We start from the raw sequence: 17,623 nt of genomic DNA, 5'->3' as shown, positions 1-17,623 counted from the left end.
TTATAACATGATTAAACTAGTCTAGCTTCGTTTTTAGTCTCTAAGGCACAGGTCCGCCCTAGTGTCATGATCATCATCCTATGGAATAGCTCCTGAAAACACATGTGAAAGTAGGTACGTCAGCATAAAAATGCCTGTGAGATACATAGTTTTTGTGAAAATGGGATTCATGACTTGAGCTTAAAGAAATGTTTAATAACAGTCAGTCATGAACCTTGTAATTTGTTTTGCTTTGTAAACCATTTGAAAAACGATAACATCAAACGATATGTATAGATAAGTGCAAGGTTAAACGAATAACCAAGTAAAATGAGTTGAATAAGATAAGTTGTTTGTGAAAATAATGTCTTGTGAAGAATATGTTATTTATGTAAAATGTAATGTGTCTAAACTGAAATGACTTAGATAACGCCACGATATGTAATATTATACAAACATTTATGTATAGGAAGTACCAGCGGCGTATCCACCATGTTTGTATCATATTACATACGCCACGTTACTTAAATCATTTACCCAAACCAATCCATCATGTAAATTGTTCATGTGTAAACCAAATGTCAAGTGTTATTGTGTAAACCATGTCAAATGTTTATGTTCAAATGTGAACCACCAATGTGTATGTCAATGTCAACGTGTTTATGTTCAATGTAAATCATGTGATGTGTATCCCAAAATGAATTATGTATGGTAAGCGAAATGTATCAACTTAAACCATATGTAAACTGCACAAAACAAGTCGTTGAAGTAACACGTGGTTTAAATCAACGTTATGTTCTGTGGAAAAATGCATGCTCTATTGATATTAACATTTATGTGGTATTGTAAACTATGCATACATCCAAGCCTTGAGACTGCGGCGATAAACCCTTAAACAAATTAAAGGTTCATCTAAGTTATGTATATCGAATTCGGTCACTCCTTCCAGTCCTATCAAACCCAGGACTTCAGGAATGGGAGTTGTCAATTCCTATGGTACCACTACCTACTAACGAACGGCGTAGCTAATGTTAATGAATGTATTGTCCCATGTTAAACAAACCAAATGTCATAACAAAATGAAGGCATGTGATGTAAACAATTGTACTAAGTATGCTAAGTAAACATACGAAGCAGAAATGTTCATGTAAATCAATGTGTCCATATGCTGAGTAAACATATGCAACTGAAATGTTCATGTAAATCGATGTGTCCATATGCTGAGTAAACATATGCAACAGAAATGTTCATGTAAATCAATGCACTAAGTACGCACACAATGGGCATACGTAGCATAAAATGTAATGAAATCGTGTACTATAATGTACTAACAACATAGCAAGCATATGATGTGAAAACATGGAAAGCATGAATGTAACAGATAGGCACATGTGTTTCACCCCAAAACAGTTTGGAAAACAGTAAAAGATGGGGTTCTATGTACTCACCTGAGATTGCTTTGGAGTTCTTGTATAATAACCAGATAATGCTAAAGATCACGGGATATCAAACGGCACCTAATAGGTAGCTATGTTAATATACCGGACCAAATTGGAAGGATCGGATAGTACGCGGGTTCGTAAACCAAACGAGTATGGAGACTCGTGTAATATGGTTTAACAAAGCCTACATACTAAAATGAAACTTAACCTAAGTGCTTACGGTCCATCACGACCCGTTTAGGTAGTTTATGCTACCCTAACGCGTCGCTCGCGTAGAACGCGTTCGGAACGCCTAACATAGCGACCACAAGGTATAACCTCGGAAGGTTATAGCTATGGTCACCTAATGTGTTTGGTTGGATCCTAATGATCGACCAAATGGGTCGGGTTCGAAAGTATAAGCGATGGTTTAGATCGCTTACCTTACGACCCTATATAAGCACTAAACTAAAAGTGACGAGCTAAGCATGTTAGAACATGCTTAACTAAGTTTGAAAACAGGTTTGACATCAAAACAAACGGCTTTGATGCCCACGAGTAGTTTGGTTACAAAATATGCAAGAATGCATATTTTGGCCGAAACTACGACTCGTCACTGAGCCTAGATAACGTGGTGATCAGTAGGTATAGTCACTACGGACTATAACCATCGTGATCACGCTCACGTTATGAAGTTCCATGAACTTCGCATCGACCATAAGCTGGTCAATGCAGAAAGTCAACAAAACGTTGACTTTCAGACTCGAAAAGCGAATAAAAGAGCGAAAGAAGACTTACGGAGGGTCCCCGAGTGCTAATCTAGATCAAATAGCTCAGGTATGAAACAATGGTTCCAACTTAGAGCCTTAAGATCAGATTGTGTGGGTTTTTGGAACAAAGGGGGGGGTATTTATAGGAAAAGTGGAACCGTTAGGATCGTTTATCGAATATCGTGCCACGATCTCGTGCGTACACTTGTCGCAATGTTGTGGTAAGTCAGAAAATGCCCCTTGGCTCTTGATTGGGTGAAAGGGCATCGCCCCTTGATCGAACGAAAGGCCAACTGCACTAAATGCATACATTGAATCTGTCTGACAGTCCCACGCGGCCCGCCTCAATATGCAGGCCAAACTCACGCGGGCCACCTGGCCCCTTCTGATCTGCACCAAGTTTCAGAAATTACAGTTTTGGTCCCTGTTGCGTGTTTAAGCCATTTCCGACACTTCTAAGGCCTGTAAAGCCAACTTTAAGGCCCTAAAATGATGCCTAAACATTGTGGACATGAAACATGCTCAAAAATGTTCCGGATGTTGGCTCGTTTGGTCGTACGAACGCGATGTTCGCTTAATTACGACGGAATGCGCATAAGCGCGAAAAATGATCCAAATGACGCGACGAATGGATTTTTCTTATGCCAAACACTAAGGCATAATATTAGGATGCTTACATAAATTTTTGGATGTCCGGATGTATTCAGAACGTAAGTTATGCGTGAAAGTGCAAACTTGTGCACTTTTTGACACTTTTGGCCCCTGAATGATCCAAAAGTTTGTTTTAGCATACCAAACCCCTCAAAGCCTATTTCTAAGCTATGTAAAGGATATTTATGGTATGTTTAACTTATGGACATGTTCCGGAATGTTCGTTACAGTTCAAATTGGCATACTTTCGCAGTTTGTCAAGTTTAGTCCCTGTAAGCGAATTAACTTGTTTTTGCTATACCAAAGCCTTCAAAACTTATTTCTAAGTTATGTAAAGGTTATTTAAGGTATGTTGAGTATATGTTGATGTTCCGGAGTATTTGTCGCATTAAACTGAGTACGTTTACGCACCAGTTTGCGTATAATGCTCCAGAAAGCGATGTAGAGTTTGAAATTGAACAAAAGTTAAAACATGAAAAATGTAAAACACAACCAAACAAACATTGGGATCAAATAACATTGTTTTATTGATAATAGAACTGTGCATGACGATTACAAGCACAAATGTTACATACCTTCTTTTTATTCTTGTCGCCACGCACCTTGTCCAAAAGCTCACTTAGAGTGCCAACACAGGCTACATCCTCGGTAATTGGCTCGTGTAACACCCCGAAAATATAAAACTTTATGTTAAAATTTTAAATTATTAATAAACGGGAGTTTACTAACTAGGAACCTTTAACCTAGTTAGTTGATAGACTAGAAATAACTCATGAAAGGTTAAAGGCTACTAAATAATGTGTAGAACAAAGTTGAGGGGCTGGAATTGTCAAAAGTTAAAATTTAATTACAATTAGTAACCAAACACTCCAAAATTGGAGTGTTGGTCGATCAGAAGACAGTAGGGGGCGACACCCCCATTCCAAAACCCTAAACTCACAAAAACATCAAATTGAAGGCTCAAATCTGATCAAAAACGAAATCTAAACATAGATTAGTGATCCTCATCACGAGAGGATTCCAAGGTATGTAAAAACTTGTGTTAATTCCTTGTTTGAATTTCTCATGATGTAGTGAAATCTGGAAAATTGAAGTTGCATGAGTGTTATTCGGTTAGTTTAGAATCTATTTGGTGCTTAGAGGTTAGACTCAACCAATTACATGTGAAATCATGACCCAATTTCAGAAAACTCCATGAACACCTTGAAGGTGGGTTGTGGGTTCTACAAGATGATGATGAATTTTAGGGTTCTTAGTGGTTATACTAGTAAAATTCGACCTTAGAAGATAGTTCCAGAAAAGATGTGATGTTTACATGATATATGATGGCTTAATTGAAGTTACGTCAACTACTAAGCAATCCATAAACATGAATATGAATAATATAGGAATTCTGCCCTCTAGATGTTTGTGGAAATGCCTCAAAGAAGGTTGACAAATAGAAATTTGAAGCTTTAACGCTTAATTAAGATGTTTCGGTATATTATGCGAAATGATGTCTAAGAGGGTTCTAAACATGTCTTGTAAATGAACTCTATAGGACAAGATACCGGGACGTCGAGCGGACAAGCCAGTGGTGATTCTCGTTTGAAGGGTGTGCGCCAAGGTACGTAACATAACTCGTTACATTATGTGACATTAGATCATTGTAGTCGATTATCAAAGTTTCTAGTTATTTTGAATTGAAACGAAGGCATTGTTGTACTGAATACTTGTTTGAATAATGAATTTAACTCGTTGGTAGTTGTCATAAAGGAAGGAATTCCGTAGGCAAGCCAAACGGGTCAAATAATCAAGTAAACATGATCTACATTCCAAACATGATAAATTGTTGTATGTAGTGGTTGTATTATGATGTACTAGAAAAATTAGACTCTTACTACATTGATAATGCAGAATGTTGAAACCCGAGAGTTGGGATTTTGGCTGAAATGCTCAAACCAAACAAAAACATAAATTCCCAGGTGCTACCGTAAATTACGGTGCCACCGTAATTTACGGTAGAGGGTTTTGATTTACGGTGGTTTTCTACTGTGTTACGGCGTAACCAGGAATTTCCAGCACTCACCGTAATTTACGGTGGAACCGTAAATTACGGTGGAGCCTGGAAAAATTTTTTATATTTTTGTTATTTCAATGTGGTGTTAAATCTTGAGATTTCATCATTTATAAACATCAAGAACTAACGATTTAATTGTTGATTCTTAGGTAATTAGGTGGTCATGGGTGGCGATCAAGCGACAAGATGATGAACCGAACACTCCACTTCGAAGCTTCCGCTATGTTTGAACTTGTTAATCAGTGTTTCTTTTGTTGTAATCAATTTCTTAAACAACAATGTTACGTTCTACCTTTGTCTTAGTAGGCTAAGGGTGTAGTAGTTTTAAAAATTTATGTTAAACAAATGTCTTTTGGTATAAAACAGTTATTAATTTCTAGTATAAATATAAGGGTGTTACAGCTCGCTAGTACCGTCGACGGCAACACAGCTAGGAAACGCATACAAATAGTCAGGCAAAGCACATAACAGTGCAACACAGGAAAGCAGAGGGTAATTAGTTGAGGGTATAATGATACCTGATGGACGCCCTGAAAGACTGGAGCACAGGTATCTCGTCTGAATCGATGAGCACAGTCGATGTTGAGCTGGACAAACACAGGGTGCCTGCGCCAGGCAAGGGAAAAGTTAAAAACAATATAACAACTTCAATGGTAAGAAGACATGCAACGGGGAACAAATGTACCGAGGTAGAACTTCGCGCTCATGGAAGTCAAGATAAGAGAGTAAATGGGTGGGTTCTCGCTCTTCCTCTTAATCATAACATCACCAAGGTGGCCCCACAGTGTCACTCTGACTTGGCGCTTGCTGCAAAACACCGATTAGAATAAAAGCATCAGTTGTCACGTAGGGAGAGAAGGTTGCGTAAGCAATAGGAACGTGTTACTAACCGTTCATTGGTTAGACTGAATTCGACTGTGCGTGAGCCCGAAGCGTTTACAAATGGCGCACCAACCTCAGTAACATATCCAATGACATCTGAAATGGAATGAGAGAAAGAGTCATTATGGTAACGTCTCCATTTATTAACTCTACTGTTATAAATAAACGTGCACGCGCCACTACCCATTTTGGATACATAAAATCCTTTAGCAATAACCAATCCGGGTATATATGAACTGATTTTTTTCACACAAATATATATTCAATTATTATAAATTATTTGCAATTCTAATTTACTAATTCTTGTTATTCGGCAGCTATTTTTCTTTTCAATAAACCCGGTGGCCCGCCTTTTGGATCATATCACGAATTATTTTAAAAACACGTAGCATATTGATGATATGAACCGGTAACATCTAAGTGTAATAACTGTGTCGTGTCTATAATCTCCTTTCCTAATAATATTTTAACGTCAAATACCAGGTGGGGTATAGGAAACATACCAACGAAGTACTTGTTTTCGGTTGGTTGGAGATTCTCAAACGCCGTAAGCAGGAAAGGGTAGCGTTCAAAACGGCTGCCGTCATCATCAACACACTTCATAGTTGTCGAACCATGCAACCCAATCACAAAGGGGTTGTCTTTAAGAACCCGATACTTATTTGTAGGTTGCATGGCGAAACCGTTGACCAGATATACACCGCCCTCTTTGAGCTTGTCAAAGAAATAGTGGGCAATGTTATTCCTTGCGGTGCAATGCATCACACCTCCCTGCGCACATAAAGGCGTAGTTTTTTGTTTCAGAATCAAAAGTAGAAAAGCGTAAGAATGTGGGATAGCAGAGGGTAAAAAACTACCTTTATGTCGGTGACAATATAGTCGGTGCTCATGTACCTGCAGTTAACGCTTGTCACGTCCCATTTTCTACAAGCCATTATCATGATAGGTCTGGTGCTCTCTTCACGGAGTTCACTAAGGAACATATGACTGCTTGTACCACGATCCGACGTTTGCAAACTAAGGGGGCTGGCCATGCAATAGAAGAGGAAAGGAAACTATGAACCTACAAACATAACAAAGTCGGCAATCTTATAGCATAACCAAAGACCGATCAACTGTCCACAAATTAATTATATACTAATGAATGATATTAAATGACAGGGATATTCAAAGAGGCACAATAAAACAAAGCAATTTAATTAATTTTAAAGCGACTTTTGGTATCCTATACACATATACAACCACAAAAACCATAAATCCACCAAATTAACAATACAATACACAAATTAGATTAACATAGATCACAAATTACAGAACAAAACAACGATCGATACATGTAAAGCTCTTCAAAACCGAGGCCACTTGCGTTATGATTGTAAATCTCATGAATTGCATGCTCTACTGATCCGAAACCCAATAATGCACATAGATATGTAAATTCAGGGCCAAAAAGTCATCAAATAATGAATGGTCAACAATATACATAAACCAGTAATGTAAATCAACAAAATACATAACAATCGATGAAAAAACCCTTAAAACCTTACTCGTATTTGTTACCGGTAGGCGTGAAATCAAACACTTCACCAAGGGTTTCCATAACATCAGCGATACTGAGAGGAAAAGCCAATAAACCGTTGATGTACCATTCGATAACCCTAGCCCTTAACGCCTTCATTTGTTCCTAAATAGTCAACACCAAAAACAATCAGATCATCGTCACCTAATTTTAAAACATAAACAGACTATACAAATGCTAAAAATTATAAATCAACATAAGAGCATAAAAATTACACATCTATATCATCCAAAACACAAACACATAATCCAAATATTTTAAATATTTTATGAGATCAAACACCTCTGATGAAAGTTATAAAAACCCAAATCAAGAAAACTTCAAATCCAAACAAAACAATATAGTTGAAAACGACACAGATAGGGTTCGTTGATTGTTACCTTAGCCGCCGATACTTAACTCAGATCAGTTCCGTAGCAGAACCCTAGTGGTAGTCGCTGCCACCTGAGCTCAAACCATGAGAACCCTTGATCCAATCTTACCGTAGTCGTCGGAATCATCATTTGTAGACTTTGATTGAACCAGATAGATGAACTGTTAAACTTTTGAGCCTTCATTAGTTCCTAAACAGTCAACACCAAAAACAATCAGATCATCTTCACCTAATTTTAAAATAGAAACAGACTATACAAATGCTAAAAATTATAAAGCAACATAAGAGCATAAAAATTACACATCTATATCATCCAAAACACAAACACATAATCCAAATATTTTAAATATTTTATGAGATCAAACACCTCTGATGAAAGTTATAAAAACCCAAATCAAGAAAACTTCAAATCCAAACAAAACAATATAGTTGAAAACGACACAGATACGGTTCGTTGATTGTTACCTTAGCCGCCGGTACTTAACTCAGATCAGTTCCGTAGCAGAACCCTAGTGGTAGTCGCTGCCACTTGAGCTCAAACCATGAGAACCCTTGATCCAATCTTACCGCAGTCGTCGGAATCATCATTCGTAGACTTTGATTGAACCAGAGGGATGAACTGTTAAACTTTTGAGTAACAATCTGGTTTCAGTCGCTGCCGGTGATGATGACTGTGTGCGGCAGAAGAGATATCCAGCAGTGATTGGGTACGTTTGTGGGTGACCGGCGACGGAGATGGAACGTCTGAGTGGTGGCGACGGCCGGTGCTTGATGGGGGTGGGTGACCGGCAAAGTGGAGGTGGTGTTTGGAGATGGAAGGCTCCTCAAGAACAGACCTACTGTTATGGAGGTCATAATTGTCAAAAACCATATAACATGGATGTTTTAATTCTGCGATCTTATGATTTTGTCGGATTATGTTTAATCTCTAACCAGTCATATGGGTCTTATAGGTTATGATGATGGCTGGGCAATATGGGGAGACTATTCAAACTATAGTTATGTTAACAACTTGCAAATTGTGGCTCCGGTGAGAATAAAATAAATACGTTTTTCTATACGTTTTTTTTTTACTTTTGAACTCAAACATTTAACAGGCTAATAAGGTTGTAAAAGAATTGATATAATTACATGAAACATAAACATAGACAAATGCGATACCGATAACTTATCACCAAAACTTTCAATTCATATGTATTTTTTTTAAATGCAGATACAACTTATAGACCAAAATCATGAATCAATATTCAGTCTACCGTTATATTAACGTAAAGTTCTTCATCCAATCGTCTAAATTCACCAAGAAGAAACCCATTCTCATCAACAATCATCCCTCCGTATTTCTCAAACCAATCTTCATCCACCGATCCAAATTCACCACAAACATTCTCAACGACCACAGTGGACTCACGTGTCGTTTGCGATTTATTGGCCGATGTATCGGTCTTGGAACATGGAGATTCAACTTCATCATCATCGGATACATTTATTACTTCAAGAATTGGATCATATGACCCAACTGAACTCGTGCACTCTTGTTCAGGAATATGGATCTTGTTTGACCCGTTGACTGGGGCGAAACCGGCGTTGTTAGAAGTCTTTTGTATTCTCTATAGTTAGTAGAAGAAACCTCTGATAATGCCCTCTTCGACATTGTTTTGTTTGTTGTTGATTGTAGGAACGCATCGAATGGGAAGAATATATTGAGACTTGGGGTTAACCAAATGATGGAAGGAGATGAAGAGTTGTTCTTAAAATTCGTTTAATGCATAAGTTACACAATGGGATTAGTAAATGTTTAACGTTTTTTATTCCTTTAATTCTTTTAAATTCCATTTAATAAAATCCATTTAATTCCATTAATTCAGTTACCTTATCTTTAAATTTATTAGTTAAGAGTCTCATTAATGTAGGTTGTAAAATAGTTCATATAACTAAATTTTTAATTATATATTCAAACTATAGTTATGTTAACAACTTGCAAATTGTGGCTCTGGTGAGAATAAAATAAACACGTTTTTCTATACGTTTTTTTTTACTTTTGAACTCAAACATTTAACAGGCTAATAAGGTTGTAAAAAAATTGATATAATTATATGAAACATAAACATAGACAAATGCGATACCGATAACTTATCACCAAAACTTTCAATTCATATGTATTTTTTTTAAATGCAGATACAACTTATAGACCAAAATCATGAATCAATATTCAGTCTACCGTTATATTAACGTAAAGTTCTTCATCCAATCGTCTAAATTCACCAAGAAGAAACCCATTCTCATCAACAATCATCCCTCCGTATTTCTCAAACCAATCTTCATCCACCGATCCAAATTCACCACAAACATTCTCAACGACCACAGTGGACTCACGTGTCGTTTGCGATTTATTGGCCGATGTATCGGTCTTGGAACATGGAGATTCAACTTCATCATCATCGGATACATTTATTACTTCAAGAATTGGATCATATGACCCAACTGAACTCGTGCACTCTTGTTCGGGAATATGGATCTTGTTTGACCCGTTGACTGGGGCGAAACCGGCGTTGTTAGAAGTCTTTTGTATTCTCTGTAGTTAGTAGAAGAAACCTCTGATAATGCCCTCTTCGACATTGTTTTGTTTGTTGTTGATTGTAGGAACGCATCGAATGGGAAGAATATATTGAGACTTGGGGTCAACCAAATGATGGAAGGAGATGAAGAGTTGTTCTTAAAATTCGTTTAATGCATAAGTTACACAATGGGATTAGTAAATGTTTAACGTTTTTTATTCCTTTAATTCTTTTAAATTCCATTTAATAAAATCCATTTAATTCCATTAATTCAGTTACCTTATCTTTAAATTTATTAGTTAAGAGTCTCATTAATGTAGGTTGTAAAATAGTTCATATAACTAAATTTTTAATTATATATAGATAATACTTTAAAATGAAAATTTAAGTTTACATTTACTAATTATATTTTTTATGACTAATTATTCAAATAAAGTATTTTCTTACTTAAATATTTAAGTATATAATTACTATTTTATAATAAAATAATATAATCAATAATCCAAAAACATAATCAGTATTTAAGACATGTCGGCTTAGATTCCGCTCCATGAATGCGTCGTATCACAAGGGTCTACTCAAATACGAGAGTAAACAATGCATTTCCAATCTATAAATTAACAATCAATTGTTGCTTTGTGTTGTTGTATTTTATGCATTGTGAGTTTTTCAAAAAAAAAAATTTGTATTTTTCATTTTTAACCTAAAAGTTTTTATCTTTTACATTTTAACCCCTTTGACTTTTTTACCTTTAACCCAAAATTTTTCATCTTTTACAATTTAACCCCAACATTTTCTTATTTTCAACTTCCTAACCCCATACTTTTCATCTTTTGCAAGTTTCTCGTTTTACGTTTCGTTTTAAATTGCGAGTCAACACGCCACAACGTGCATGTGGGGTTCAACGTTTTTTCGTCTGTGCTTTCCCGTTTGACAGGCCAGTCGCAACGCGTCAAATGTTCTCCGTTTGACAAGTTCGTCGCAACGCGCGGGTCTTAAATCGACTTAATTTTTCTTTTCTATGTTTTATGTTTATGTCTAATTTCTTCGCATTAACACGCTGCAACAGCCGTGCGTGATTCAACGATTTTACGTCTGTTTTTCATTCGGTGTTTTTTTTATTTTTATTTATTTTATTTGAACAAGCTCTTCTAATGTTGGTGGTCGCTTGCAGTGGTGTGGCATTAGTGCTACTTAGCACGATTTTACGAACGTATTTAACCTATTAAGCTTTCTACTAATAATTTGTGTCGAGTTTACCATTATACCTCCTTTACTTAAGAAAAACTAATTTTTACGTGCATATTTTTATGTACGTGTCTGTATAGATTCGATTTCCTCTACGTTTCGACGTAAACTTATTCTTGAAACGAGTCAGTTTAAATATAATACGTTTTCGTTTAAAAACCATTTTTTACTTGCATATTTTGATGTGTGTTTCGGTATAAATTCGAGTTGGTGTAAGTTTCGGCATAAACTTTTTTTGAGAAACAAGTAAGGTCAAATATAATATGTTTTCGTGATTATTTTATGAATTTGTAAATTTTGTTTTGATCCGAGTGGAGTAAAATTGTGGTTTCTTTTTTTCCCTTTTCTAAAAGCTCTAATTAATCTTTTTTTATTATACGTGTCAACTTTTTCTGTTCTACCCATTACGTTTTCTATGTATGACTCAGGTCACATATAATATGTTATGATTGGACGGTATAAATTTGATTTGTTTTTTTATTCAAGTACAATGCTTATATAGGTTACATTGAGTTCAATCAAATCAAATATGGCGAAACAGGTGTTTTCATATCATTAACGCATCACATAACGTTTGGACTAATCTATTCTATGTTAGCGATATACCCGCGGCGTAACACGCGCTGGACTTATTTCTAGGGCACAAAATTCAAGGGTCTAATATGAAAAGACATCACAATTCAAGGGAACAATATAAACAAAATTTAGGGCACAAAATATCTTCATCCCCACGCTAAACCCTTGATGTCACTGTATACAAACACGAAAACCCTAGCTTCTTGAATCAAATTCGACTCATATTCGTCACCACAAACACAATTCCTGCAATGGCGACAAGAAAGCTGGTCCGAGACTTAGTTCTCCGTAAGCAGCCGCTGTATCAGCATCTTTTAGCTTACAAACAGGTGTGTTTCATGCTCAAATTTTGATTATTTTAATGTTTAACAGCTTGATAATAATGGTCGATTGTTGTTTATGTGTTTAGGTTTCAACAACAGCTTCGAGGTTTAGGTTAATTGGTGGTGCGAATGGAAGGTTAATGTCTCGTGAATTCAGTGTGTTTAAGGAGTTTTCGGAGAAGATTAAAGGTGAAGTGAACAGGTATGGTGCTCTGTTTGTTTTGGAATTTGAAGGTGGAATTAGGTTTTTTTTTTTTTTTTTTTTTTTTTTTTTATGTTTTGAGGATGAAGAATAGTTATTTTAGTGATTGCTTTAGGTTTGGTTTTGTTAAATTAGTAACATGAAAACCTAGAATGAAGAAGGGAATAAAAGGGTCATTAAGATGTAAAACTTTTGATTTTTAGAGTGGTATGTGATATGATTCTGACTGGTGAGCTTCTTGTTATTTGATATGATCTCTGTTTATGACTAAATCATATTGCTACAATTATTTAACTTCGATTGAAAGAACCTTGGTTTTCAAAAGTGCGGGGCGACAAGGAAAACACCTAGGTGGGGCGATGGGTTCTCTTGAGGCCTGCGCTTGTGTATGGTGCGGCGGTTCAGACGCTTTTTGTATAAATTGTAGGAGACAACCATACTTGTTTTTGTGTTTTAGAGAGGTTACTGGGAAAAAGAACGAAAAAACACTTAAATAATAGTATAATACCCACCCTTAGTGGGTTATAAATGTCTAAGTTCAGTGTGTTTCTAGCATGTGTAACATGGTTATAATATATACCTGCTTTCAGAAATCAGGAGCTTCGAAAATCTGTAGAAGAATTGAAGGAAAAAACTGAAGAGCTTAAAGGGGTGAAAGAAGATCTAAAAGTTAGGTAATTTGTACTACAAAACCTTTATTAAGTTTGCAACTTTCACTTTGGTTGCTTATAGGCTGAGACATACTGTTGTATGTCAAAGCTGAGCAGACACTTGTATTGAAGGCCCTGAGATGGTGAACTGGCGAATGCAGAACGAAGCAGACAACGGAGCAGCTTTACAAGCATGTGGATGGCGTGTGGACCGAAGCCGAAGCTACAGCAAAAAAGGTTCCACTCTAATTACTTTCATTAAGATTTTATCATCATAATTATATAGGTTCACTTGAAAATATTAATATAAACGTTATGATCACCTTGCAGGTTTCCGAGAATCTTAAGGAAAAGGTTTCTGCTGCTACGGAGGAGGTATGTAGGACCCTTTTAATTTTCTTTTATTCAAAACATTTATGTTAGTTAATGAGCTTATTATTATCTGATTCATTATGTACAGGTGAAAGAAACGCTAGGAATTGGGAAGCAGGAGACCTCAGAATCTGCCAGCTCATCAGCTAGCGGTGCTTCGGCAGAAAAAGAAGGCGAGAATGATAAACAATCAGCAAGTGGAGAAGATACGAAACAGCAATCCGGGTATGCTGAATCAGCAGGAACGATATTTAGCAAGGTTCGGTCTGGAGTTTCATATTCCTATCAAAAGGCCAAAGATGCAAAGGTCCTTGATTTGGCCAAAAAGGGTTATGACATTGTGAAAGACGAGTTAAATGGTAGCTCGAGTAAAAGGAAACGGGCCCAAGCCGCCTCTACTGCTGCCTCTCAAGCTAATGTTGAAAGAAGCGATAGAACAGATATCACCATTGTGCCTGTAAAACAGTCACCGTTTAGCAAGAAATGGGAGGCGTTCAAGGCGAAAGTAATAATTCGTCTTTTCTAACTCTAATTTAGTGATTTTAGTTTTTATGTGTTCTTTAGTCGAAATAATTTGTTGTATCTTTTAGATGCAAGGTAATCCAATCTTTAAGCGCGTTAGCGGCATCAGTGAACCTGTCATGACAAAGGGTCAAGAGGTATGAATAACTTTTGAATATCAATTATAGCAATCTATGCTGACGTGGCAATTTGGGCTGTTCATTTCTGATATATTTTTTCGAATGAGATTTTCAGATTGCAGAAGATATGCGTGAAAGATGGGAGACTAGTGATCATCCTGTAGTTCATAAAATCCAGGAGTATGTTTTTCTAACTTTTTACCTGCTAGCATATATGTTTCTTAAAATTTAACATATAAAGCTTTTGTTTTTATGATTCCGAGCAACTGATATATTTCCCTTTCTGCAACAGTATTAATGAAAGTGTTTTTAGAGAGACAGATGCTGCAATGTCTTTTAAGGAAATTCGTCAGCGTGACCCGTATGATAATCATTTTGGTTTACCATTTATTCTTTTTGAAAAATTCGACAACCCATTATTCATTTTATATATTTTCAGGTATTTCTCTTTACCTGACTTTGTATCCGACGTCCAAGAAATTGTGAAACCCGTCCTCAAGGCCTACATAAAAGTAAGTTTGAAATTTTATTAAAGGGTAGATACCATGAAAAACAATATACTTTTTTTTGGCATGAAGAAGCCACTCAACTTTAAATTTTTATTTATCATGTGACTGTTTATAGGGAGAAACCGAGGTACTTGAGAAATATTGTTCCCCTGAAATAATTGAGAGATGTAAAGCCGAACATCAAGTTTGTGAGATGCAGGGCACTTTTTATGACAACAAGGTTAGCCGTTATTTGTTGATTACTTGTATATTCCACAAAGCAAAGAACAAATACAGTAGATTTTAAGTTAAGAACTGTGGCGGAATTTGCTAATGGCTCTAATGATGCAGATATTACATATATCTGAAGTCGACGTAAGAGAGACCAAAATGATGGGCGACAGTCCTATAATTATTGTCGGGGTACGCACCCTTTTCAATTTGTCTAAAAAAAGAAAAAAAAAAGTTAATTAAGTTTGTACTGAGTTGGGGTAACTTTGGCTGTACAGTTTCATACACAACAGGTGTATTGTGTACGAGATAGACTTGGTGAAATAACAGATGGAGGCAAGGTAATTTGGTTCAAGTTTCGGTGTCAAGAAGATCATGCTTTCGTTGGTTGACTGTCTTTGACTTTGACTTTGTTGGTCAATGATTTGGTTTTGCAGGATACTATCCACACGGTTCATTATATGTGGGCAATGCAGCTTACGGAGGCAGAAGAAGGTTCTCATATGCCAGTTTGGAAGCTTAGAGATATGCAACAAGTTGGCATCCGGGCGCTCATTTGATCATGAAATCGGTTCGATAAGGTTTTTTTACCCTTCATTGCATTTAATCATTTCGGCTGCTGGAAAAATTTTGGTTTTAGATATATATTTGTTAACTTCGTGCTGATTAAAGAAGGAATGAAATGGAACATGAGTTCCTGCATCTGTTTTTTTTATAATTGTCATCCATTGTAATAGATTTTGACTTGAGCTGTTTCTTCATGAAACATAGTAGCAAAATAATGTCATATTGCCTGAGAATATGCTAACTGAAGGTGTAAATGTTGAGGTAAATTTTACTTATCATTATTCTTAATTCGATAACATGCCTTTTAAAAATGTCCCAAGGGGATTGGAAAAACACTCGAGGGCCTTGAGGGGCGGCACTTAGTGATGTATTTTTTGACCGTACGTAGAGCATTTGTTGCCCACGTACACGAAGCTGTTGCTTCTTGCGACTTTCAGGACATATATGTCTTTGATTGTTTCACACTGTTTGAAAAGATCTTTGATACTGAAGTATACTCCATTGTTGGTTACTGTAGAATAATAGGGATGAAATCATCGATCCGAATGGGATGACCATGGTCTTTGGGGAGAAACAAGTTATATGGTTGCAAATGGTTAAAATCAAGTTCGTAAATATTGATAAGTTACGAGATGAAGAATAAACATGAAAATGCTACATTAAGTTTTATTAGAGTTAATTTTGTTTTTTTTTTCATGGTTTGCAAATGGATTTTTTTTTTATCGGGACGCGGAGTAGAAAAATGAAAAATCCTAGTTTATACTTTATAGTAAAGAAAAGAAGGAAGGAAAATGTTTGTTGATAGTTTAGTCATACCTTTGATTATTACAAATTATTGTTATAATAACTAATTTTTATATTTCTTATAAACATTGATTATAAGTATCTACCAAGGTATACAAAAACATTATGCAACTACTATAACAAAATTGATTATTTGCTTAAAATTTATTAGAATTGAGCGGTGAATTAGGCGGTGGTCGGTGGTGGGAAGAAAGACGCATGGCTGAAGAAAGGTTGGGTGCATAGCCTAAAATGTGTGAAAAATAACATATCGTATCAATTAAGAGTTCTGAGAATATTTTATTCTTTCCGGCACAATACAAAGCCTCATTTCAAAATTTAAATTTAACAAAGGGAGCAAATTGAAGTCAATTTCAAGTTGGGTTAATTTAATAAGTGGATAGGGGCATATCGCCCTATGGCTTCAATTCATTTCAATTTGATTATAGGGAAAGAAAAAACAACGAGCTTTCCTTCTTAATTTGAATGATTACCCGATCTAATTAGATGTTAAAAAAATATTAGTGCCCAATGCGGAAAGGCTTTCTTCCAGGAATGTATTCTTGATTTGTTAATGAATCCTAAATATTACCACTCTCCATTTCATGTTTTTATTAGTATGTGTATAAGAAAGTAAGAAACAGTATATTAATAAAAACATTTTCAAAATCAAAAGAGTGATTGGGTTTAACAAAGTAAAAGATTTCTAATCATCTTGTTTCCTATAATGAAAACGAACACAAATACTTAACTTTAAAGGAAAAAAAATACTAAAAAGATCTCTTGAAACTATATCATTAACTTTAGTTTTAATATAATATAATTTATAGAAAAACTGAAACTATAACATCAAGTTATATGTTAATAAATAGTATAAAATAAGACCGTGACAACAAATTATGCTATAGTTATCTATATTTTCTTAAATGTGTCAAAATCAAATACAAATAAGTTTTATGGTGTGAAGTGTACGAAATCAAAGAAAAAAACACAATGACATTTTCATAATTACTGCAAATAGAGTAATTACAGTACAACAAAATTAAACTAAAGCAATAATGATTACGCAATTTGTAAACTATAGCGTAATTTTTATTACTTTAGTTCAATAATTTTGTTGTAGCGTAATAATGATTATTACATTACAACAAAATAAGTATAATGATAATAATCACACTGCTTGTAAATTGTATAGCAATCATTATTACTCTGGTTCAAATTTTGAAAGTATTTATTTTTACAGGATCTCATCCCTTTATAAATAATCAAA

General features: G+C 35.5%; 1 protein-coding gene across 1 annotated transcript; it reads left to right on the top strand.

Moving 5' to 3' along the window:
- The first annotated feature begins 12,226 nt into the window (after nucleotides 1-12,226).
- Nucleotides 12,227-15,836, top strand: LOC110915098 (mitochondrial import inner membrane translocase subunit TIM44-2). Its single transcript, XM_022159732.2, has 14 exons — nucleotides 12,227-12,425; nucleotides 12,506-12,621; nucleotides 13,212-13,295; nucleotides 13,433-13,508; nucleotides 13,602-13,646; nucleotides 13,732-14,148; nucleotides 14,234-14,302; nucleotides 14,400-14,464; nucleotides 14,577-14,645; nucleotides 14,724-14,796; nucleotides 14,909-15,013; nucleotides 15,124-15,195; nucleotides 15,282-15,344; nucleotides 15,441-15,836. Exons 1-14 carry the CDS (start codon nucleotides 12,348-12,350, stop codon nucleotides 15,561-15,563), a joined length of 1,455 nt encoding a protein of 484 aa, XP_022015424.1. The 5' UTR covers nucleotides 12,227-12,347; the 3' UTR covers nucleotides 15,564-15,836.
- Nucleotides 15,837-17,623: the final 1,787 nt, after the last annotated feature.

The sequence above is a fragment of the Helianthus annuus genome, chromosome 11, assembly GCF_002127325.2.
Source record: "Helianthus annuus cultivar XRQ/B chromosome 11, HanXRQr2.0-SUNRISE, whole genome shotgun sequence".
Taxonomy (NCBI): domain Eukaryota; kingdom Viridiplantae; phylum Streptophyta; class Magnoliopsida; order Asterales; family Asteraceae; genus Helianthus; species Helianthus annuus.
The sequence above is the reverse complement of the archived record's forward strand: the minus strand, read 5'-3'. Positions and strand labels throughout refer to the sequence as shown.